Source organism: Bidens hawaiensis, unplaced genomic scaffold (assembly GCF_021521415.1).
Source record: "Bidens hawaiensis isolate Kalapana, Puna unplaced genomic scaffold, B.hawaiensis_p1.1 tig00003469_1, whole genome shotgun sequence".
Classification (NCBI taxonomy): Eukaryota; Viridiplantae; Streptophyta; class Magnoliopsida; order Asterales; family Asteraceae; genus Bidens; species Bidens hawaiensis.
In genome coordinates, this window is record NW_027491193.1 from 302,808 (window position 1) to 326,701 (window position 23,894).

Genomic DNA, 23,894 nt, shown 5'->3' on the forward strand with positions numbered 1-23,894 from the left:
CCAATTCTTGCATCTCAGCGGGTGCAAGACGATAAGGAGATTTAGCTACGGGGGAAGCACCAGGGACAAGATCAATACGGAACTCGACTTCACGAGCGGGAGGGATACCAGGAAGATCATCAGGAAAAACTTCAGGGAAATCACGCACAACAGGGATATCGCGAAGCTTCTTCTCTTCAGCAGGTTTAACCACATGGGCTAAAAATGCAATACACTTCTTCCGCATGAGTCTTCGGGCTTCGGCGCAAGACATAAGCTTAAGACCGCGGGAGGGTTTCTCGCCGTAGATGTGAAGATCACCATTTTCTCGAGGTATGCGAATCAATTTCTTGGCGCAAATAACTTCGGCGCGATTATTCGAGAGCCAGTCCATACCAATAATAACATCAAAGCTTCCAAGAGGCATAGGGATGAGGTCGATCAGAAAATCGTTTTCGTTAAGGTTAAGCGTACAATCTTTAATCACCGAGTTAATTAAAATAATTTCGCCATTAGCCAATTCAACTGAAAAATCTTCTTTTAAATCATCGCGCGGTCGCGCAAGCTTCTGCTCGAAGGCGCGAGAGATAAAACTTCGATCGGCGCCAGTATCAAAAAGTACAGAAGCATAAAATCCGTTAAGCAAAAATGTACCATTAACTACGTCATTATTCGCTTGCGCTTGGTGCGCGGTTATGTTAAAAGCTCGTCCACGCGTCACTTGGTTTGAAATCTGGTTCACCGGATTCGCTTGTGTGATTTGCACTTGTAGTCTCGGGCACGCGTTCCGGAAATGACTGGGATCACCGCAGTTAAAGCACGACCTGGGTCGTGGGTTTTGGTAGATTGATTGTGGGTTCTGCGGGTAAACTGGTGGTGTTGGCGCAATTGGATTGGCGGGAGGGACTCTACAGTATTCGGTTGAGTGACCAATGCGGCCACATCGGTTACATTGTCGACACGGGGTCTGAGTTGGGTGGTGAAGTCTACAGGTTGGGCAAAGGGGTTGGTTTCCTGTGTAAGGTTTCTTAGTTGGCGGGGCAGGGAGTGCGGGGTTGGTTAAGGCATAGTTGTGGACTACAGGAGGTGTTGGGTAGGCTGACAGTGGGTTAGGCGCATAAACTGGGGGTTGGTATGCGGGTTGCTGGACAATGGGCGGGTTGGTAAGCGCATAGGCCTTGCGCCTGCGCTTGAGGTTGTTACGGTTTGAGGGTTCAGGTTTGGTTTCTGTTGGTTCAGGGACAGTCTTGGTGAGTTTGGTCTTTTCTGTTCCCCGCAGGAACAGGGTTCCTGCTCTGACATGGTTGTCGCTGAGCACAGCGGCCAACTCGATGGCGTCAGAGAGGGTTACTGGGTTTCTGGCCCATACAGAATCTTGAATTTCCATGGGAAGACCCCCAAGGAATTTCTCTATGGCTCGGCGGGAAGGGGTAACAAGGTGAGGGACAAGCAGGCTTAGTTCATGGAAGCGCGTCGCGTACTCGCGCGCTTCACCGCTGTATTGCTTCAGGTTCCAAAATTCTTCCTCCAGGCGCTTAACTTCGTTGGGAGGGCAGAATTCTCGCGTAAGAATTTCCTTGAATTCCTCCCATGTCATGCTAGAAGCAGCCTCTGCGCCACGCGCATGGGCTACTCCATTCCACCATGTAAGCGCTCTGGATTCCAGGACACTGGAAGCATATAGGGTTCGTCTGTCTGAGGGGCATTGGGTATGGAGGAAAGTGTTTTCAATCTTTTCGAGCCATTGGAGCATCACGGTGGCTCCTTCAAGACCTGTGAACTTTGGAGGGTTACCCGCGTTAAAGGACTTAATGTTATAACTCGAGGTATTGTTTTGGCTCAAGGCTTGGGCTATTGCGGCGGCCATTTCCTGGGAACGTTGCTGTCTACGCATGCGCGAGGCTTCTCTTCTCTGAAATCGGCGAGATAGCGGAGGCATTCTATAAAAATTTTAATTTTAGTTAATATCTTGGTTTTAGCGCAAAGTTTTAATCTTATAAAGCTTGGTTTCACGGAGTCAGATACTATCAAAAGTTAAAGTAAAATAAATGACCCTAAATGCAGACTTAATAAAGGTAACAAATTCGAATCAAGAATCGACAATTCATGTATCACCATGACTTTCCGAATTCCCAATTTAAAATATACGAGCAAACGAGTATTGGAGATTGACGATTCATGTATCACCATGACTTTTCAATCTTCAATATAAAACATACAAGAAAATGAGTATTGGAGGTTGACAATTCATGTATCACCATGACTTTTCAAGTCTCCAACCTCAGAACATAATCGTAAATGGAAATTGAAAATCAACTATTCATGTATCACCATGACTTTTCGGATTTTCAAATCCAACAAACGAATATGTAGGTAAAATCAGTAAAAATCGAAATTCAACAGAAATCGAAATATCGCGAAATAGAACATAAAATCATATACTGCGCAAGTGCGAGCATATTCATAAATAACGAGTAATTAACAATAAGCGTGCAAACATGAGATTTCTCTCATGCGCGAGAAGGGACTCTTAGGTATTCTAGGCCGTTACGTCTAACCACCTATCCTAAAGTCAACGAGCTCTGATACCAATCTGTAACACCCCGACCAAAGGCGGATTATACATCGGGGCGCCACATATTGCTTCATTACTCGCGACACTATTGGTGTCAATATTTATTAATACACATTTTATCGCGCACGCGCAGCGGGGAAAATAAAGAACATAAATCGAACATAAATCAATATATTATAAATTATAACATTCAAACAACATTAACTTGTCTTGATACATTTTAATTCTAGGTCCAAAAGTAAAAACGTCCTACGTGTCCACAAGCTCCAAAACAGCTACTGCAAACCTGAACATGTGTTAAAATAAACGTCAAACACTTGCGTGTTGGTGAGAAATCAAGTTTAATACAATACATAGATAACGATAAATCTGCGCGCAACACGTGTATGTCTGGTGTTTAACAAGGGTGCAATCAGATTGTGATCAAGCCTAGATAGATCATAGCTCATAGTTCATAGTTCAATCCGTGCTCCCAATTGAGCACAAAAACGAGAAAACATCTGTGCAAGTGTAAACAAAGAAAACCGTAAACGATAGGTCTCCCGTGTTCATCTAATGGTACCATGAAAACTTCGGAATAGGCCGAACAAAGCGGTTAATGATACACACATACAAATAAACAGCCAAGTAAACGTCCTCAACACATGGGATACTGCGCGACTAAAGTTCATAAACAGTTTAAGACTCAAGTTTTGTATGAACACATGAACATCCCAAAGCATTTAAAATAAAAAGGGATTAGATACGAGATAACTCACTTGATAAAGATGCGATGATAGATAAAGCAAGAACCAACTTTAAACAAGCACAAGTTAACCTATAAATAAGATTATTGTTTTAATGATTTGTTTTAAGTCTTGATTATAAGTTAGCATAATTAATAAGTTATTATATATAATATATTACCGGAAAACAGGGCAGAGGAGAGGAGAAAACGGAGGCAAGAGAGGAGGGAGGCGGCTGAAGAACAACGGCAGAGAGCAAAAAGGGAGGAAGAGAATAAGTGTAGTGTGTGAAGTGTTAAGAAAATAGTACTATATATAGGCAAACCCTAGGGGACACAAACCCTAGAAAAGATCTCCAAAAGTAAAAGAAAAGATATCAACAGTAAAAAGTTCTGAAAAGTAAAGATATCAAAAGATATGGCAGCTGCAGGGGACAAGAGAAAAGCTGACAGGGAACAGTAACAGGCATGGGCGGATCAGATAAAGGTACTGGATAAAGCATGGCAAAAACAGATCTCAAAAGATAATGTCAGTCACTTTTTTTCTACCAACCAATGGGGTTGGTACGCATGCTGCGCCGAAAGTAACCATTCAGACATTAGATAGGTTAGGTCAACAGCTCAGAAGAAAAGACATTACAAAAGCAAACGGCTAGAATAAACAGATACAAGGGTTAAGCGCGGGAAGGCTGAGTGCGCGAGCGCGAAGGCTGGCACAACAATCCTTAGCGCACTGCGGGAAGAATCACAAATCCTTAGCGTGCTGCGTGAAGAACTAGAATTCTAAGCGCATCGCGGGAAGAACATACATTCTTAGCGCATTGCGGGAAGAACATGCATTCTTAGCGCGCTGCGAGAAGAGTTCTCTTCACGCATCGCAGGAACAAGATGTCTTCACGCAGGCTTCCATGTAAGGAGTCTGGCGCGTGGAGCTGCAGACATCCTTAGGCGGGAAGAACCAAAGGACAAGCAAAGAGTTAAGGAAAAGGGAAACAAGGCGTAAGGGCGGGACGGCGACAAGAGGGAAAAGAAGGCGGAAAGAGAGAAGAGGGACGGGACGGCGGAAAGAAAGAGAGAGAAAGAGGCGGGAAGGAAAATATATATATATTATTATTAAAAATAAAATATAAGTATAAATATTAAATAATAAAAGAAAGAGATCGGGTCAGAGAAACGGGTACCTGGGTCGGGTCGGATCGGGTCAGATGTCACAGTCAATTTCGTTTTCTTCATTCAAGTGCTTGTACAAGTTAATGCGCAAATGAAAGTTAGCATTACTTTGTTACTTTTTACAATAAATGATAATAACATATCAATCACTTAGGCTATGCGTAGTGAAGGGGCTACAAATGGGGACGAATTGTGACACGTGGCGCCCAGTCAGCAAGAAGTGGGAATTTGTTTTTGGGGTGTAATGGTGTAGGGGCTACAAATTGGGCTCACAGTATCTTTTTTTATTAATTTCTTTTTATAATTAAACTAAACAAATAAAAACCAATTTATTTAAATAATTAAATAAAAATGCATTAAACTTAAAAAGAAATACAAAAAAATACATAACTAAAAATTAAAAAAATACATAACTAAAAAAAAAATACTAATATCCATAATATTCGCGTATTTTTTCAATTCGTTGTCGTTGCAATAATGCGGCCTTTTTGTGTGACCCGGCCGCTTTGAGAGATTCATATTCTTTACTCATTTCCCGCAATTTCAACATAGCGACAATCTTTTCGTGTTGTTTGTTGGTTTCTCTCATGGCATCGTTGAATTCCTCAACACACTTTTCGTGTTTTTTGATGATTTCTCTCATGGTAGCGGTGAGTTCCACGGAATTTGGTTGGTTCGGGTTGTTTCTAGGATTTATTTTGCTAGATTTTTTTGAAGAAGGTGTATGTTTATATAGATGTGAAATAGAGAAGAAGGATATGAAATGGAGAAGAAGGTTTATGTTTATATAGATATATAAATATAGTGTTTTAATTATTTTTTTTTTATTGTTGACCGTTGTCAAACGGTCAAATTATTTAAATAATATTATTTTCTCACAACTTGGGCGACAATAACAATCCGCCCCCGCCCAATTTCGCCCAAAAATCGCCCGGGGGAGGGGGGGGGAGCGGTGTTCTAGCCCCTTCGCGCCCAAAAGTCGCCCAAACTCATGCCCACTACATATGGCCTTACAAAAAAAACCTAGGTGTTGATAGCGACCATGATGGTGGAGTGGTTGGTTGACAAATATAGAAAGTTCATTAGGGGAATTTTGTTAAAGCTATAAAGTGCAAGTGGTCAGAATGCAAGATTACGTTTTAGTGAACTTCTACATTTTAGGTTTGAGGGTTTTCAAAGTATTCCAAAAGTCACTTTTAATACAACTTGTAGTGGTTAGATGGGATTAAGATGTTGACATAAATTGTCTTTTAAGTTGTTTTTGTTTCCAATGTAGATTAAGAAATACTTTAATTGTTGGTAATTCTTTCAAAAAGCTTTGCATTATGTTGCTTATCTTATAAACGTAAAATTAGAATTATTCTTACTGTATTCTGATAGCGTAGTATGCAAAATGTAAAATTTGAAGACGATCTTTGTGAATTCACATCTAGTGGATGTCATTTATAACATGTTGGAAGGGATGATTGTGTAATGTTAAATCATGAGAAATGCAACACCTAAGCTATACAATAACTGTACATCATAAACAAAAACTAAATTAAACGCATAAGATAGAGCTGATAGCATAGCCGACTCATTTATTATACAAGACCAATACGAGTATATTCCAGTAACATGTCATTCAAACTATATATATCACATGGACGTCCAAAATCTAATAAATAAAATTTAGGGCATGCTTAAAGTAAATACTATGCATGACTTACAAAATCGACTAAATTATATGGACGAATCATACATCTTAATTATATGATAATAAATGAACTTAGGTGGGTAGCCTAATCAAGTTATAACTATAATAGAAGTTTTTGGTATTTCGTTACTAGAAACTGACTTTACATACTAACTCAAACTATGTGAGTCAGGTTGTGACATATAAGTGTGTAGGTTTCTCAAGATGTAGCGACAGCAAGTTATGCATCACCTTGTGTATTTTTAGGTTTGTAGCCTAATAAAGTTAGTTATTTAGTTAAGATTCATCTAAAGTCGGCTAGCTTCGTAACGGTAACGAAAATAAGTGAAATAAGCATAAAAGAACATTGGCACTCTTATATGTTATGAATTATGACAAAAAAAAGATTTATAACGATGTGTAGGGTCGGTTGGTAAAACAACCCACATGGTATCGGAACTAAATCAAAAAATGAATTCGTCAACGTCCAAATACAACAACATAATATATTTAAAAAAAAACAAAACAAAACTTGCACGTTGCGATGGCGAACTAATACCAAAAGGTAATTTTATTATTTAAAATAAAAAAACACGAACCAAAAGATATGAATTTGGTCGGCATCAAAGATATCGGTCCTAAATTGTAAACATATGTGAGTAAGAAAAAAAAACAAACAAAGCTTGGCATTACACAACCACAATCCGCCACTTAGATCAATCAAGTAATTACAACATCAACCCATTTATTTTTTCCACAAGTGTAATATAATGTATTAAAAGCTTGCTCATAGATAAAAGACCATCTCATATTATATGTTAAAAAAAGAATATTTATATTTTTATCATACATAATTCACTATATAACATATTAAAATTAATATGCATCAAATTAGTAGAAAGCTTCTATTAGCTCCCAACTTCTTAGTAGTAAGATCAAATATCTATCATGCATGTTTATTTTTTAATATTAAGGGTATTTCTTTTGAGGATTACATTTCTGTTTCAAAGCAATCTAATATGTCGTTCGGGAAAATAAGCATGTCGTGAGTCGTGGGGTTTTAAATAAGGGTTTGGTGAAACAAATGGACCAAATTGAATTAGTGTTGTCAATTTCGTATAAAGGCCAATTACTAGGGTTAGGGGTTGTCCTTATTATGACATCACTATTACTACTTTTATTAGGTGATACTATTATTATTATATATAACAAAAGACAACTTTGGTGCCGCAAGGGTCTGATTGGGCAATTTGGCGACACCTTATTGGTCGAAAAAAATTTGTTTTATATTTTAGTTTTGATATCGTAACGAACATAACGTAAATCGGTTAAATGGCAATTTTGTTTTCTCTATTTTTGTTTTAGTTCACCGTAATGAACGTTACAGAAACCGGCTAAAATCACGTACACTCACGCCATTTGATTTTAGTTTCGGTATCGTGACGAACATAACGAATCGATCGAATGGCAAATTTATTTTTTTGGTTTTAGTTATGGTACCGTAACAAACGTGGAGGAGACTGACCCAATTTGCGTAAACTCACCACCACAATGCCCGGATTTGACAACACTTGGATTTTACCACAGTTCGGGTTTTACCGAACTGTCCGGCGCAACGCGTTGGGGTGAAAATACTAGTTGTTATTAATTCTTCTTTGTGTATTTTATGTTTCTTTTGATAAGTTTATTCTTTTACATTATAGTTTTCGGGTGATGTTATGAATCTAATAACGTTTCAAAAACGAGCAAAGCTTTTTTGAAATCAAATCAATTAAAAGCTTATAAGAAGCCAAGGTTTTTCGAGTTTAAGCCGAGCATGGGTATTAAAAAAAATTAGTTATCGATCTCTTGTGTATTTTATAAGTTTAACATGTTTTGGTGTTTTATGTATTAATTTCATACTACAAGGCGAAGCTCGAGCTAAGCTTTGGCTAGTTTAAAGTACATGAGCTCGGACCTACCTTAGGTTCGTTTAATGTTTTTCTATGAATTTATAAAATATTTTAAAACATATATACATTAATTAATAAATAATAAACGAACCAAACCAGAGTTTGAAAAAATGGCTCATGAGACTCGAGTCTTAGAAAACAGCTCAAAACAAGATGATCTCGAGCTTTCATAAGTCAAAACGAGCCAACCTCAAGCCTGGCCAAGCTTAGGCTCGCCCCTCTCAACTCGTTCACACCCCTTTTTTCTGTTAGATGAATTGCCAACGTGAAAGCAGGCCCGACTCATTTTTTTTTTTTGGGGGGGGGGGGGGGGGACGGCTCTGACCCTGACCTTCTGAATGTCCCAATTTTTTTTTTTCGTTTTTTCTAAGTTATATATGTTTAAAGCAATGTGTTTAGATTATACATTCGATTGGTGCACATTAACGTTTCCTTAATTTAGTTGGAAAAACCATTTTAAAAAAAATGCAAAGGTCACAAGTTTAGGGTTGAGTTATTCTACAAAGGGCAATAAAAATGAAAAGTGTGAGAAGCCATAATTAATTGACATGTGTCAAGTAGTAACCAAAGAAAAAAAAAGGTATAAAAGTAATAGTACACATTTTCTCTATTCACGTGCAAGTCACATGTTAATTCTCCCATAATTTTTAAACGCCCAAACTGTTTCATATGATATTTTTTTAACAAATAAAGTTCACCATGATAACAAGTTTTTTTTATCTTTAGTATAAGTATGATTTTGTTATATAAAAATAAAAAAAAATTACGTCATTGTGTCTTTTTGCTTACCGTTGTGTCTTTTTTCGTCATTGTGACTTTCTCTTTGTCAATGTGTTTTTTCGTCATTGTGTCTTTCAAATTGTGTTTTTTGTAACTACTAATAACATCGTTGTGTAATAATATGTAAATATAATGGAAAATACCAACAAATTATCTAATACGTAAAACACAATGATGAATACATATTGCATAATAACCTGAAACGTAAAACACAATAATGAATACATATAACACAATGACCTCAAATGTAAGACACAATGGTAAATACATATAACACAATTATTTGAAACGTAAAACACAATGGTATCTACATATTACACAATGGCTTAAACGTAATACACAATGAACATAATACTATTTTTCTCAACTTAAGAATGTTAAGCATAATGACTAAAACACAATGATAAGTAGAAAGACAAATGTTGAGCATAAAGACACAATGACGAACAAAAAATACACATTGATGTAATATTTGTTTTAATTTTTATCGTTAATATGAATACCAATAGAAAAACACAATGATAAAAATTATAACACGATGCATAGAAAGACTGAATTAAAAAACACAATGGACAACCAAATAACACGATATAAAAAAAACCCATTAACGTTTTTTTTATTTTTATATAACAATATGATATTCATATTAAAGATAAAAAAACGCTTATTATTATGGTAAAAAAATGTCGTATGAAAAAGTTATAACGTTTTAAAATGATATGGGGAATTGACATGTGCATTGCATGTGGATAAAGAAAGTCATCATAAGTAGATTATTACATTCATACCCTTTTAATCAATTTTCATACTTACCATCCAAATTTAAGAACAATGGATTAGATTCCTTCTCATTTTTGTTGTACTTTGTAGTTTAACTTTACCCCACAAGTTTAAGTTTTGAAAACAGCATAACATACTTTTTATGTATCTTGTTTTTATTCTCTCTTTAAAAGATTGTTCTGTAAAAGCCTATAACTGTTTAAACTATTAAAAGACAAAGGTGCTGTTTGTTTTTCCTTAGAAGCACTTCTCCACCTCTTTTGTCTGCACTGAGAAGAGGGCGCGCAGACGTTGGGCTCTGCAGTGTGTTTGTTTTTTCGAAGACGTTTTATTAAAAAACGTCTGCGCGCCCTCTTCTCCCAGAAGTGTTGGGATTATTACTTCTAACCTCTTCTACCATTTTATTTCATCGATCATCATCTCCTCCTAACCCTAAACTCCTCTCCACTGCCCCATCCGGGAGCTCCACACGCCACGCCGGCTTCCTCCACACCGCCGGCTTCCTCCACACGCCACGCCGGCTTCATCCACGCCCCATCCGGCTTCCTCCACACCGCCGCTCCATTCACCACGCTGCCGCCGCTGCTCCGGGATCTGTTAATCTGTTAATCACACATTCACATTCGAATCTAGGGTTCATAATCATGATTGTGAGAACACCTTTACCGAAGAAACGACGGCCTGAAGCCACAGACAGCCCTAACTCCGATGGCCGTCTGCTCATCTTCGAGGACCTGCCGGAGCCTGAACCTTCTCATCAACACTCCGATCAGATGCTTTGCACTTACCAATGCCGTCAGCTGGTAATTAATTATTAATTACTAATTACACCGTTCGATTCGTATTTATGGCGCTTTTATTATGTCATACTCCTGTTTCCGAATTAAGATAGAGATTTTAGAAATTAAACATAATAGTTTATAAATTTATACAAGATATGGAGTAGTTGTTTTTGTTTTGGCGTTTATTAGTAACCTAGGGCTTAATTTGTTCTCTTCCGCAGGGATTTGGATCGTTTTGCTAAGTACATCCATAGTAGAATTAGGTGAATGCTTGTTATAAGCTTTTTATATTGGTTGTCAGTTGTTAATTGCAAAGCTGAAATGGAATTTGTTTTTAGAATCCTAAACTGAAACTAATTTACTGATGGATAACTACTGTTTTTTGTGTTTACCTATTTTTTATTTATATTTCAGTTTATTTAAATTTCAGCTTATTTTAGCAGTCTGCAGATGTTAAAAAACAAACAGTCTTCTTGTTGCAGACTGCAGAGTTTTGGTCCACCTCTTCTGCTACAGATGTTGGCAGATGTGGTTTCGCAGTCTTCTGACATTTTACCTCTGAAAAACAAACAGCACCAAAAAGTCTATATCATTTGCCCGCATTTTTATTATTTTTCCCAGTCCCAAAACGTTTTGAGGATTTTTGGAGCCGGGCATGCGTGAAGGAAGTTTAAAATTTTAGTTTGGTTTTTGATTTTAAAAAGTGAAGTTTGTTTTTTGGATTTATAGTTTATGACTATGTAAAAACGTCTAAAAATATTTGTTAGTTTTAAAGTTGAGAGACGTGAGAAACGATCTTACATACCAACTCCTTGAAGTGACACTATGGCGGCCACACTTTCATTATTGATATGCTTTTATTTACCACGAAAATAACAATATCAATAAAAAGACACAAATGGATAAGATAAGCATTTTCGTATTGAAACTTGCAAGCACAAACAAACGAATAACAAAATCTAAATTGCTTCAATTGTTTATTTGGTAGACCTAGATTTTGTATATTAACTTATTAAGTATCACAATATTTGCTTTAAAAATTAAACATTTTTGTTAAAGCTTTAAAAATCTAAATGTCTATTTGGTTAAATTTTTTTTAGGGATTATTCACATTGATACGACCAACAAAATTTGATGACATAAATCATATTCCATTTCTCTGGCTAAATATGACCTCAAAATGCTTATGAATCTACCATCGTATAAAATGACTTCAAGCATAAGAGTAAACCCTCATTTAATTGATTATCTTCATTATCGTCACAACTAGTAGTCATGACATTGCTTACATGACAATCTTATCTTTATTTTTGGAGATAGCCGACCACCGAATTTTACATCGTAGTTTCACATTCCTTAAGAGAACATAAGATATGTCATACACTTCGGTTTAATTTTCTGATGCTTCAATGTTTTCTTGATTACATTTGATTTCTTTTGTAGAGCCTTGCTCCTAAAGTTATCAAACGCTCTTGTAGAAAACAGTGCACATGCTCACGAGTGATCTATGTCGTTCATACGAATGAGTAGATCCGAGAGCTCGATCGATTCAATTGGTGCTTTTGAAGCCAAAGGATGTCCTGAATGACCTAATCCATTTATGAATCTTCAATATGGTTGATGGTAAGAATTATAGACTTCGATCTAATTTGACAACCCAGACCCAATAGTCGGAGCCAACAACTAGCTCGTTGAACAATATATATAGATATAATTTGACAAATCGATACAGTTTTTGCTAGAAAAAGTTGTTAAAGAACGAGAATATTTTGGTTTTTCATTCATTAAGATATCATATTAACCATTTAAAATTCCAAATACCAATTCAGATATTATTAGCCCGTGTGGTATGCGCTCGTGCACCTCTCCACCGTAGCTAAATAATACCCAATAGCACCTCCGACCCCATTATCTGGGTGCCATTGGCAAGCTCGCCAACACAATAAGGACTCCAGCGGAGAGTTAGGGAGAGATATGGTGCAGCCTGTGGTCATTCAACCAATCAGATTTTTTTTTCATTTTCTTTTATTTTATTAAAAGGCAATGGAGCTTTGTCTACCTAGCGATAATATGACATTGATGTAACATAGTATATCTCGTAGGAGTTTCATTCCATACCAACCAACCGAGCCTTATTAAGTATCCGAAAATTTGGATATCCTAAATATGATACCATTTATGCAAGCAGTAGCCTAGCCGGTCGTCTCTGCTTTCAAAATTGATCTCTTTCTTTCTTTTCTCTCTCTCTCTCTCTCTGCAAACAATATTAACTAAAAAATCCCACACTTCACTCCACAAACAAAACTAATACAGTAATAATAATAATAATAATAATTATTATTATAATATCTTTCTTCTTCTTCTTCATAACTCACAACAATTGATATACACATGTTGATGTCTTCACTTATTATGTAAATGTAATGCATCAAAAGAAATCAGACCTCCAGATCGGAACTGATAGCACCGGCATCTCTTCCGATTTCAACCCTAACCCAACCAATCATAATCACAATAATAATAATAACCTTCTTCCACCATCACCAAACCCTAATCCCACTCTTCACCATCATCAAATTGACATCCAATTCGACCCATTTACTCCCAAACGCCAATTCATCTCTCAAATCACAAAACCCCCAATTTCCCATTACTCCAATCGCCTCTTTGCCGCCAAATCCGCCGTCTTCCGCCGCTGCCGGACCCACCTCCGCCTGATCGTATTACTCTCATTACCCTTTTTCTACTTCCTGGTTTCGAACCCCAGCCGCTCGTTGTTTCTCGATTTCTTATCGGCTTTCGCGTTCTCGACAGCTTTATTATTATCACTAAATCTTGCTTTACCTAAATTACCATCAATCAGATTGTTTTTCTCAAGATCATTCCCAATTAAGCTCTACCCATCTTCCAATTCATTAAGACACTTGCCCGTGTTTTGGTCGATCGGGAATCGAATTAAACCCGATAAACGAACGGGGTCGGGGTGCTGGGTCCAGGCGTATAACAACGGGGATGTTTACGAGGGCGAGTTTCATAAGGGGAAGTGTTCGGGCTGCGGGGTTTATTATTATTACATGAGTGGGAGGTATGAGGGAGATTGGGTTGACGGGAAGTATGACGGGTATGGGATTGAGATGTGGGCACGGGGGAGTCGGTACCGAGGGCAGTATCGGAATGGGTTGAGGCATGGGTTTGGGGTTTATGTGTTTTATACGGGGGATGTTTACGCGGGTGAGTGGTCAAATGGTCAAAGTCACGGGTGTGGAGTGCATACTTGCGAAGATGGTAGCCGTTATGTTGGCGAGTTTAAATGGGGTGTTAAACATGGTCTTGGTCATTACCATTTTAGGTAAATTTTTGCTTCATTAATGTTGGATATTATCGGCTTTTATAATATTAATAACTAGGTTAGAAACCCATGTATTACACCAGTAGAATAAAGAAAAAAAATTTAATTAGCTAGAAATGAAGATTTAGGAATTATAATACGATGTTTTGATATTTGATATGATTAAGAGGCGAATAAGAGAATTGGGAAAATAATCTTGGATTTATAGAATTGTGACACGTGGCGCAGGCAGTTACTTATTTGTCAGGTATAGAACTGTAGATTAATTAATTGTTTTGTTTTTTTAGGAATGGTGATAGGTATGCTGGAGAGTATTTTGCCGATAAAATGCATGGTTTTGGAGTTTATAGTTTTGCAAATGGTCATAGATACGAAGGATCATGGCACGAAGGAAAACGACAAGGGCTCGGTATGTACACTTTCAAAAGTGGAGAGGCTCAATCCGGGCATTGGAAAAATGGTGTTCTTGATGTTCCTAGTTCACAAAGCACAATGTACCCTGTTTCACCTGTTGCTGTTTATCATTCAAAAGTTCTTAATGTAGTTCAGGTATATAATATTATTCTCTTTTGTGGTATATTGTTATTTGTGGTTTATGGTTTGGGATTATTGTTTAATAATTAGGAAGCAAGAAGAGCTGCAGAGAAAGCATATGATGTAGCGAAAGTCGATGAACGGGTTAACCGGGCAGTGGCGGCAGCTAATAGGGCGGCTAATGCAGCTAGAGTGGCGGCTATAAAGGCGGTGCAGAAACAGATGCACCGTAGATCTAACAGTGACGGGCTTCCAATCCCAACGGTTCAAAATTTTCATCATCTATCGAGTCAGTTGCCGGTATGACTTTATTCCACTGAGAGTAGTTTTGGTTTTTAGAGAGAGGTGGTTTTGTTGTTTGTGTTTCTGCTTGTATAGTTTAGTGTTAGATTTGAGTTGTGGTGCCAATGGGAAGTTAAAAGAAACTCATTATGGCATTTTATGTGTATTAACAAACTAATAACAATTACCACTGATGTTACTTATAAGTCCAAATCTAGTGTTCATTCATAAAACTTTGTGGGATTTTGAGTAAAATGAAGTTGTTGGGCTTTTAGTATAATGACAGACGACACTATTGACTTATATGTCCATTATTAATGCATTTATGTGTGAATTAATGGACATAAAGTTTGAACGCTGGCAAAAGGTTGATGCTCGATTTGGGCTCGGCTCAACTTGGATTTGAAGCAGAGCTGAAAATACGAGGTCGACTAAAAGAAAGTTCAATAGTTTAATTACCTAATACTCAACAAATCCAAATCAAGTTTGACTGAGCTAGCCAACGAGCGAGTAAACAGAGCTGAGATAAGGAGCAAACATTCCTTAGCTCGGGCTCGTCTTGTTTACAAACTGAGCAACTCAGCTCGGGCCAGTTTCAAACCGAACAGATTAAGTTGGTTTTGGACTTTTGTCTGCCTTGACTGACACACACTCAGAAAATAGCATATTATTTATTTATTTAATTTATTAGATTTTGGAGATAAGCAGATTCTGTATTCTGTATGATATTGAATAGACAGAATCTGTTATTGAATGAGATTGAGATATGATACTGAGCATTACTTCACTCTGACATTTTTCTTTTTAATGCCTGTATTAAAAGATTGGTTGAAGCTTGGTCCCAGTGGTCTGAAATGGATGGTTTTGACAATTTGACATGCTTTCTATTTCTACCACAAACCATAAACAAACTTCACACTTTACTTTGATATGTACCCCTCTATTTTGGTCATCCAGATTGGTAATAACATTATATTTTTAGAAAACAATATTTTGGCTTTAACAGTTGCCTTTATTTATACACAACCTACAATTGAATAATTCAAAGTTGTTTGGATAGACAAAAACGAGAGAGAAACACTGAGACGTTAAGGGTGTGCATTTAGTTGGCGGAATGTTTTGAAATTGGAATTTGTAACAATATATATTCTTAGTATTAAAATGTGTTTTAAGGCTTGTTATGATTAGTTGCTCCAAATTAGTCTGAAAACAAACAGAAGTGATATTGCATCAAAGCATATGTAATTCAAAGGTTCCCCACAATCATAAATTATGAAATTATTAACCAACTTTCTCGTAAGTCGGTGAAGCATACACTAGTCGAATAAACAACTTTCGTGCGTCACAAGGAAAACGGTTTTGAATATACGCCAAAAGGCTCGCATGTAGTCAGTTGAGGTTCCTGTCACAAATAAACATATAACATAAGTCTTGTAATCCATAAATAACAATTTTGACCCCTTCACGGTTAGGTCAAACAAGTCAAAAGTCAAATCACATTGTGTATACGTACCTGGCGCAGTTCACTACCAAGACCACCACCTGTCAGTAATGTGAGAAGAGAAGTGACCACCCCACCACCACCACCACCACCACCCCCCTTCTTATAACCTCTTCCGGTAGTAGGGTTACGGATGACATTACGCATGGAGCTTAATAAGTTCCCATAAGTTGACGCGTGTCCACGCTCTATAGCTTGAATAAAAGAGAAGGTCATGACACCTGTAGATGTTATCTTTGATAGAGCCTGCTCCCACAAATAACTCGTCACGTTAGTTAAACATATCTACGTTTAAATGTTAATACGTGTTTGTAAAGTCGTAACTTACAGATGTATCCTCAGATGTTTGATGATCATCACAACCACTTATGCAAAAAACTTCACCACCATTACTACCTTTCCATATACCCGACCGAGGACGATGATCCTCCCATACATATTGCCCACTCCTATCACAAACCAAAACATACAAAAATAACCGTCAGAACCTGCCACTGGAGAACTCACATCCAGCGCAGGGACGTGCATGAAATCAAAATAATCGACATGTAACCAAAATAACCAAATTCAACTCAAAATCGACGTTTTGACTTTATGTTTTTTTTTGCAAAAACCATATTCCCTGTTCAGTTTTGGTTCTGCATGTGTCGAAAACCGATCCAAACCGTAGAAACAACCTTTGTTATTTTTTGTAGATTTAATTTTTATTTTAGAATGTCAAGTAATTAATTAAAAACTACCGATCCATGCGGCAAAGATATGGAAGATCGAGTATAGTTCCACTATAGCAAGCATCAACGATGGCGTGAAGTTTAGCACCACGAGGAATAGGTCTAACAATGATTGTATTGATCTCATCATCAACAATCACGCCCGCTGTCTCAGCATCTAACGGACATAAAGTTTCATCGTACCCATCAACCTCGTCACCATTGTAGTTTTTTTGTCGTGAACCATGTCCCGAATAGTGAAAGACGAGTGAGTCTCCTGGTTGACAACCTTGAACTAACCAATAAAGTGCCATCTTAATGTTATTTTTTGTTGGAATCTTATAAGGATCTGTTTCTTCATCTACATGCAAGTTACAGCAATCCAAATTCATTTTAAGGAAATATTAATTAAAGAATGTTATTCTAATCCCACACCGTCCGGATAGAGGTTGGACAACCTTTTTTACTGAAACAACAATCTTAATTTGACCTCCGGGATATTAAAGAAAGGATGAGGTGAAACTTTTTTTCTATCAAAGTTTGACCGTCTGGTCAAAACGGCCGTCCTGATAGGCTGATATTGCCAAATAGCCGTTCTGACCTATAGTTTTCAAAGTTTTAACCTCCCCCCTATAGTCATAATGGTTGTCCGGATATTATTTAACTGGTCGTTCTACCAAATAATCTGACTTTTTTTTAATATCAAAACGGTGTTCTAAGTGCTTTGTGTGTTGTTGATTTATGACACTAACATTAACAAATTATGGTATTTACCCGTGAGCATGAGAATAGAAGACACTGGAAACTTGAACTTATTGACAAGTAGGTATTTCATGCACTTAGCATCATTGATGCATCCTTTAAGTTCATATGGGGTGGATTTGTACGATATGCCTACGATCACCGCCTTCTTCCGTCCATGTGCAGGTGGTGGTCCCAACGCCGCATGTTTACACAGAGACGGTTGAGGCGGGGCGAGGTGGGTGATGGTTTGAGTTTGACATATGGAGCATTTTATCGATCTAGCTCCAGGTGGCAGCTGTAACGGCGTGTGGCAATTTGAGCAGTTCACCAGCGTCATCATTGTTAATAATGGGAGGGGAGTTTGAGAGACGCTCAAGGGATTGATGTGACAGAATTAGCAGAATCAAGGACATGAACACGAAGTATGTGTAACACCCCGACCAAAGGCGGATTATACATCGGGGCGCCACATATTGTTTCATTACTCGTGACACTATTGGTGTCAATATTTATTAATACACATTTTATCGCGCACGCGCAGCGGGGAAAATAAAGAACATAAATTAAACATAAATCAATATATTATAAATTATAACATTCAAACAACATTAACTTGTCTTGATACATTTTAATTCTAGGTCCAAAAGTAAAAACGTCCTACGTGTCCACAAGCTCCAAAACAGCTACTGCAAACCTGAACATGTGTTAAAATAAACGTCAAACACTTGCGTGTTGGTGAGAAATCAAGTTTAATAGATAATCATAGATAATCACAGTAAATCTGCGCGCAACACGTGTATGTCTAGAGTTTAACAAGGGTGTAATCAGATTGTGATCAAGCCTAAGATAGTTCATAGATCATAGTTCAATCCATGCTCCCAATTGAGCATAAAAACGAGAAAACATCTGTGCAAGTGTAAACAAAGAAAACCGTAAACGATAGGTCTCCCGTGTTCAACTAATGGTACCAACGGAACTGCGGAATAGGCCGAACAAAGCGGTTAATGATACACACATACAAATAAACAGCCAAGTAAACGTCCTCAACACATGGGATACTGCGCGACTAAAGCTCATAAACAAGTTTAAGACTCTAAGTTTGTATGAACACATGAACATCCCAAAACATTAAAAGCAAAAAGGGATTAGGTACGAGATTACTCACATGATAAACGATGCGGTGGTAGATAAAGCAAGAACCAACTTTAAACAAGCACAAGTTAACCTATAAATAAGATTATTGTTTTAATGATTTGTTTTAAGTCTTGATTATAAGTTAGCATAATTAATAAGTAAATTATAATATATATTACCGGAAAAGCAGGAAGAACAAGGAGGAAGACGGAGGCAGAGAGGAAGACGGCAGAGAGAGCAAGGAGCAAGAGAACAGGAGAGATTAAGTGTTTTGTGTGTGTAGTGTTAGGAAAAATAATGTTATTATTTATAGAGAAACCCTAGGGAACACAATCCCTAGGAAAAGGGGAAAAGATCTCAAAAAGCAAAAGATTCCAAAAGCAAAAGATATCAAAAGATATGGCAGCTGCAGGGGCAAGATAAAGCTGACAGGGAACAGTAAAAAAAGCATGGGCGGATCAGATAAAGGTACTGGCTAAAGCTTGGCAAAAGCAGATCTCAAAAGATAATGTCAGTCACTTTTTCTATCAACCAATGGGGTTGGTGCGCATGCTGCGCCAAAAGTGGCTTTTCAGACATAAAGCAGATTAGGTCAACAGCACAAAAGATAAGACATCACAAAAGCAAACGGCTGGGTTAAACAGAAGAAAAACTCAAAGGGTTTAGCGCGAGAAAGCTAAGGCGCGCCGCGGGAAGAATCACATTTCTTAGCGCGCCGCGGGAGGAACTAAAATTCCTAGCGCGCCGCGGGAAGAACTATAATTCTTCGCGCGTCGAGGGATGAACTACTATTCTTAGCGCGCTGCGAGAAGAACTACAAATCCTTAGCGCGTCGCGGGAAGAACTACCGTTCTTAGCGCGCTGCGAGAAGAACGACAAATCCTTAGCGCGTCGCGGGAAGAACTACCGTTCTTAGCGCGCTGCGAGAAGAACTACAAATCCTTAGCGCGTCGCGGGAAGAACTACCGTTCTTAGCGCGCTGCGAGAAGAATTACAATTCTTAGCGCGCTGCGAGAAGAGTTCGTCTCGCGTATCGCTGGAACAGATGGTCTTCACGCAGGCTTCCTTGTAAGGAGTCTGGCGCGTGGAGCTGCGCAGACAACCTTAGGCGGGAAGGAACAAAGGACAAGCAAAGAGAAGAAAGAGGGAAACAAGGCTTAAGGGCGGGACGGCGACAAGAGGGAAAAGAAGGCGGAAAGAGAGAAGGAAGAGGGACGGGACGGAGGAAAGGAAAAGAGAGAAAGAGGCGGGAAGGAAAATATATTATTATTATTAAAAATAAAGTATAAGTATAAATAAATATTAAATCATAACAGAAAGAGATCGGGTCAGAGAAACGGGTACCTGGGTCGGGTCGGATCGGGGCAGATGTCACTGTCTCCCCTACTTTAAGAAATTTCGTCCCGAAATTTATCTCGAAGTAGGTTGCGCAGAGAACAGGTGCGGGTTCTTGATCTTCATTTGATCTTCCCTTTCCCATGTAAACTCGGCTCCGCGCTTGGACTCCCAGCGAACTTTCACGATAGGGATACGACTGCGCTTGGTTTGCTTAACCTCGCGATCCATAATCTCAACAGGCTTCTCAATGAAATGTATGGATTCATCAACTTGAACTTCATCAAGTGAAATGTGAAGGTTCTCGTCAGCTAAACACTTCTTGAGATTGGAAACATGGAACGTTGGATGCACATTACTGAGCGCGAGCGGCAGGTCAAGTCTGTAGGCAACTTTTCCCACACGCGCGAGAATCTTGAATGGACCAACATAACGAGGAGCAAGCTTACCCTTCTTTCCAAAGCGGACAACACCTTTCCAAGGCGACACTTTGAGGAGAACAAGATCACCAACTTGAAATTCGAGAGGCTTTCGCCTACGATCTGCGTAACTCTTCTGTCGGCTTCTGGCAGTCAGCAGATGATCACGGATCTTGGCGATTTTATCGGTTGTCTCTTGAACAAGTTCGGGTCCTGTGATTTGAGTTTCACCCACTTCGCTCCAACAAATCGGGGAGCGGCATTTACGACCGTAAAGTGCTTCAAATGGGGCCATACCGATACTGGAATGATAGCTGTTGTTATAAGAAAACTCGATCAAAGGCAGGTGTGAATCCCAATTACCTCCAAAATCAAGAACACAAGATCGGAGCATATCCTCAAGAGTTTGAATAGTTCGCTCAGACTGACCGTCAGTCTGAGGATGATATGCCGTACTCATGTCCAAGCGAGTTCCTAGCGCAGATTGGAGAGATTTCCAAAAGCGAGATATAAAACGGCCATCGCGATCGGATATGATGCTCAAAGGAGTACCATGGCGGCAGACGATTTCCTTGACATAAAGCTGCGCGAGATGCTCAACACGGTAGTTTTCACGAATGGGCAGAAAGTGAGCAGATTTAGTCAATCGATCCACTATTACCCAAATGCTATCATGTTTGCTTGCTGTCAAAGGTAACTTGGTAATAAAGTCCATCGCTATACCTTCCCATTTCCACGTAGGAATTTCTGGTTGTTCGAGCAAACCAGATGGGCGTTGGTGTTCAGCTTTCACTTTAGAACAAGTCAGGCACTTAGCTACGAACACAGCAATATCCTTTTTCATGCCAGGCCACCAATAAGTAATGCGCAAATCCTTGTACATCTTATCAGCGCCAGGATGAATAGAATATCGAGATTTGTGCGCTTCACTCAGGATATCAGCGCGAAGATTCTCATCACAAGGGATCCAGATGCGATTGAGATAGCAGAGAATTCCACTCAGATTAGGGACAAAATGCGCTTCCGCGCCACACGCTAACTCGGCGCGAAGGTTGCCATTGCTGATGGATGCGCGCTGCGAGTCGCGAATGCGCGATTCAAGGTTGCTTTGAATCGGCGCGAAGTGAAGCTGGGTGCGCGGCAAGATACAGTTAAGCTGGCAGGGTTTTCGGCTGAGCGCATCGGCTACCACATTAGCCTTACCAGGATGATACCGGATCTCACAATCGTAATCGCTGATGAGTTCGTTCCATCGGCGTTGCCTCATGTTAAGTTCCTTTTGATCAAAGATATGCTGAAGGCTTTTATGGTCAGTGTAGAGGATACACTTAGTGCCATAAAGGTAGTGTCTCCAGATCTTCAAGGCAAAAACAACTGCACCAAGCTCGAGGTCGTGAGTTGTATAATTCCTTTCATGAACCTTGAGTTGCCTTGATGCGTAAGCGATAACCTTGCCTCGTTGCATAAGAACACAACCGAGACCTTGGTTGGATGCATCGCAATACACGACAAAATCATCATTACCCTCAGGTAGTGCAAGAACAGGAGCTTCACACAACAAACGCTTGAGCGTCAGAAAGGCTTCTTCTTGCTTCGAGCCCCAAATATATGGTTTACCTTTGTGCGTAAGAGCTGTTAAAGGCAAAGCGATCTTTGAGAAGTTCGAAATGAAACGCCGGTAATAACCAGCTAAGCCCAGAAAGGAACGGATCTCAGAAGGAGAGGATGGCGTAATCCAGTTCTTGATTGCTTCAATCTTGGATGGGTCGACATGAATACCCATCTTGTTTACAACGTGACCAAGAAACTGTACTTCATCAGACCAGAATTCACACTTGGAAAGCTTAGCATAGAGTTGCTCAGCTCTAAGCTTTTGCAACACCAACCGAAGATGTTGCTCGTGCTCGGCCTTGGTCTTAGAATACACCAGAACATCATCAATAAACACAATCACGAATTTATCCAAGAAAGGCCTACACACCCGATTCATTAGATCCATGAAAACGGCGGGTGCATTGGTTAGACCGAAGGACATGACCAAGAATTCAAAATGGCCATAACGAGTTCGAAAAGCAGTCTTCGGAACATCTTCATCGCGGATGCGCAACTGGTGATAGCCAGAGCGGAGATCAATCTTCGAGAAACAAGAGGCACCTTGGAGTTGATCAAAGAGGTCGTCAATACGCGGTAAGGGATACCGGTTTTTAATGGTGAGTTTGTTCAACTCGCGGTAATCAATACACATGCGAAACGATCCATCTTTCTTTTTAACGAACAACACCGGAGCACCCCAGGGCGAAGAGCTAGGGCGAATGAATCCTTTAGCAGTCAACTCTTGAAGTTGGCTGGCCAATTCTTGCATCTCAGCGGGTGCCAGACGGTAAGGAGATTTAGCAACGGGGGAAGCACCAGGGACAAGATCAACACGAAACTCGACTTCACGAGCGGGAGGGATACCAGGAAGATCATCAGGAAAAACTTCAGGAAAATCACGCACAACAGGGATATCGCGAAGCTTCTTTCCTTCATCGGGTTTAACCACATGGGCTAGAAATGCAATACACTTCTTCCGCATGAGTCTTTGGGCTTCGGCGCAAGACATAAGTTTAAGACCGCGGGAGGGTTTTTCGCCGTAGATATGAAGATCACCATTTTCTCGAGGAATGCGAATCATCTTCTTGGCGCAAATAACTTCGGCGCGATTATGCGTAAGCCAGTCCATACCAATAATAACATCAAAGCTTCCAAGAGGCATGGGGATGAGATCGATCAGAAAATCGTTTTCGTTAAGGTTAAGCGTGCAATCTTTAATTACCGAGTTTATTAAAACAGTTTCGCCATTAGCCAATTCAACTGAAAAATCTTCTTTTAAGTTATCGCGCGGTCGCGCAAGCTTCCGCTCAAAGGCGCGAGAGATAAAACTTCTATCGGCGCCAGTATCAAAAAGCATAGATGCATAAAATCCGTTAAGCAAAAATGTACCATTAACTACGTCGTTATTCGCTTGCGCTTGGTGCGCGGTTATGTTAAAAGCTCGGCCACGCGTCACTTGGTTCGAAATTTGGTTCACCGGATTCGCTTGAGTAATCTGAACTTGTAGCCTTGGGCACGCGTTCCGGAAATGACTGGGATCTCCGCAGTTAAAGCACGATCTGGGTCGTGGGTTTTGGTAAGTTGGCTGTGGGTTCTGCGGGTAGGCTGGTGGTGTTGGCGCAATCGGATTGGAGGGAGGGGTTCTACAGTACTCAACGGAGTGACCTACGCGGCCACATCGGTTACATTGTCGACACGGGACTTGAGGTGGGTGATGAAGTCTACAGGTTGGGCAAAAGGGTTGGTTTCCTGTGTAAGGCTTCTTAGTTGGCGGGGCAGGAAGTGCTGGATTGGTTAAGGCATAGTTGTGGACTACAGGAGGTGCTGGGTAGGTTGACAGTGGGTTAGGCGCGTAAACTGGTGGTTGGTAAATGGG

The 23,894-nt window shown here is 39.4% G+C and overlaps 2 protein-coding genes across 2 annotated transcripts; one reads left to right on the plus strand and one right to left on the minus strand.

The window, feature by feature from the left end:
- The first annotated feature begins 12,772 nt into the window (after positions 1–12,772).
- Positions 12,773–14,832, plus strand: LOC143623462 (uncharacterized). The gene is made up of 3 exons (XM_077094367.1): positions 12,773–13,766; positions 14,054–14,315; positions 14,391–14,832. Exons 1-3 carry the CDS (start codon positions 12,841–12,843, stop codon positions 14,604–14,606), a joined length of 1,404 nt encoding a protein of 467 aa, XP_076950482.1. The 5' UTR covers positions 12,773–12,840; the 3' UTR covers positions 14,607–14,832.
- Positions 14,833–15,809: 977 nt separating this feature from the next.
- Positions 15,810–17,877, minus strand: LOC143623458 (metacaspase-1-like). The gene is made up of 5 exons (XM_077094364.1): positions 17,568–17,877; positions 16,824–17,154; positions 16,412–16,532; positions 16,096–16,329; positions 15,810–15,984 (listed from the first exon to the last, which is right to left on the minus strand). Exons 1-5 carry the CDS (start codon positions 17,875–17,877, stop codon positions 15,925–15,927), a joined length of 1,056 nt encoding a protein of 351 aa, XP_076950479.1. The 3' UTR covers positions 15,810–15,924.
- Positions 17,878–23,894: the final 6,017 nt, after the last annotated feature.

Bases quoted from the DNA above. Each gene is read 5' to 3' on its own strand.
- LOC143623462 (XM_077094367.1), top strand. From the start codon at position 12,841: ATGCATCAAAAGAAATCAGACCTCCAGATCGGAACTGATAGCACCGGC. The intron at 13,767-14,053 runs GTAAATTTTTGC...TTGTTTTTTTAG, and splicing joins CTTGGTCATTACCATTTTAG to GAATGGTGATAGGTATGCTG. The intron at 14,316-14,390 runs GTATATAATATT...TTTAATAATTAG, and splicing joins AAGTTCTTAATGTAGTTCAG to GAAGCAAGAAGAGCTGCAGA.
- LOC143623458 (XM_077094364.1), bottom strand. From the start codon at position 17,877: ATGATGACGCTGGTGAACTGCTCAAATTGCCACACGCCGTTACAGCTG. The intron at 16,533-16,823 runs GTAGTTTTTAAT...GGTTTGTGATAG, and splicing joins TATCTTTGCCGCATGGATCG to GAGTGGGCAATATGTATGGG. The intron at 16,330-16,411 runs GTAAGTTACGAC...TTGTGGGAGCAG, and splicing joins AAACATCTGAGGATACATCT to GCTCTATCAAAGATAACATC.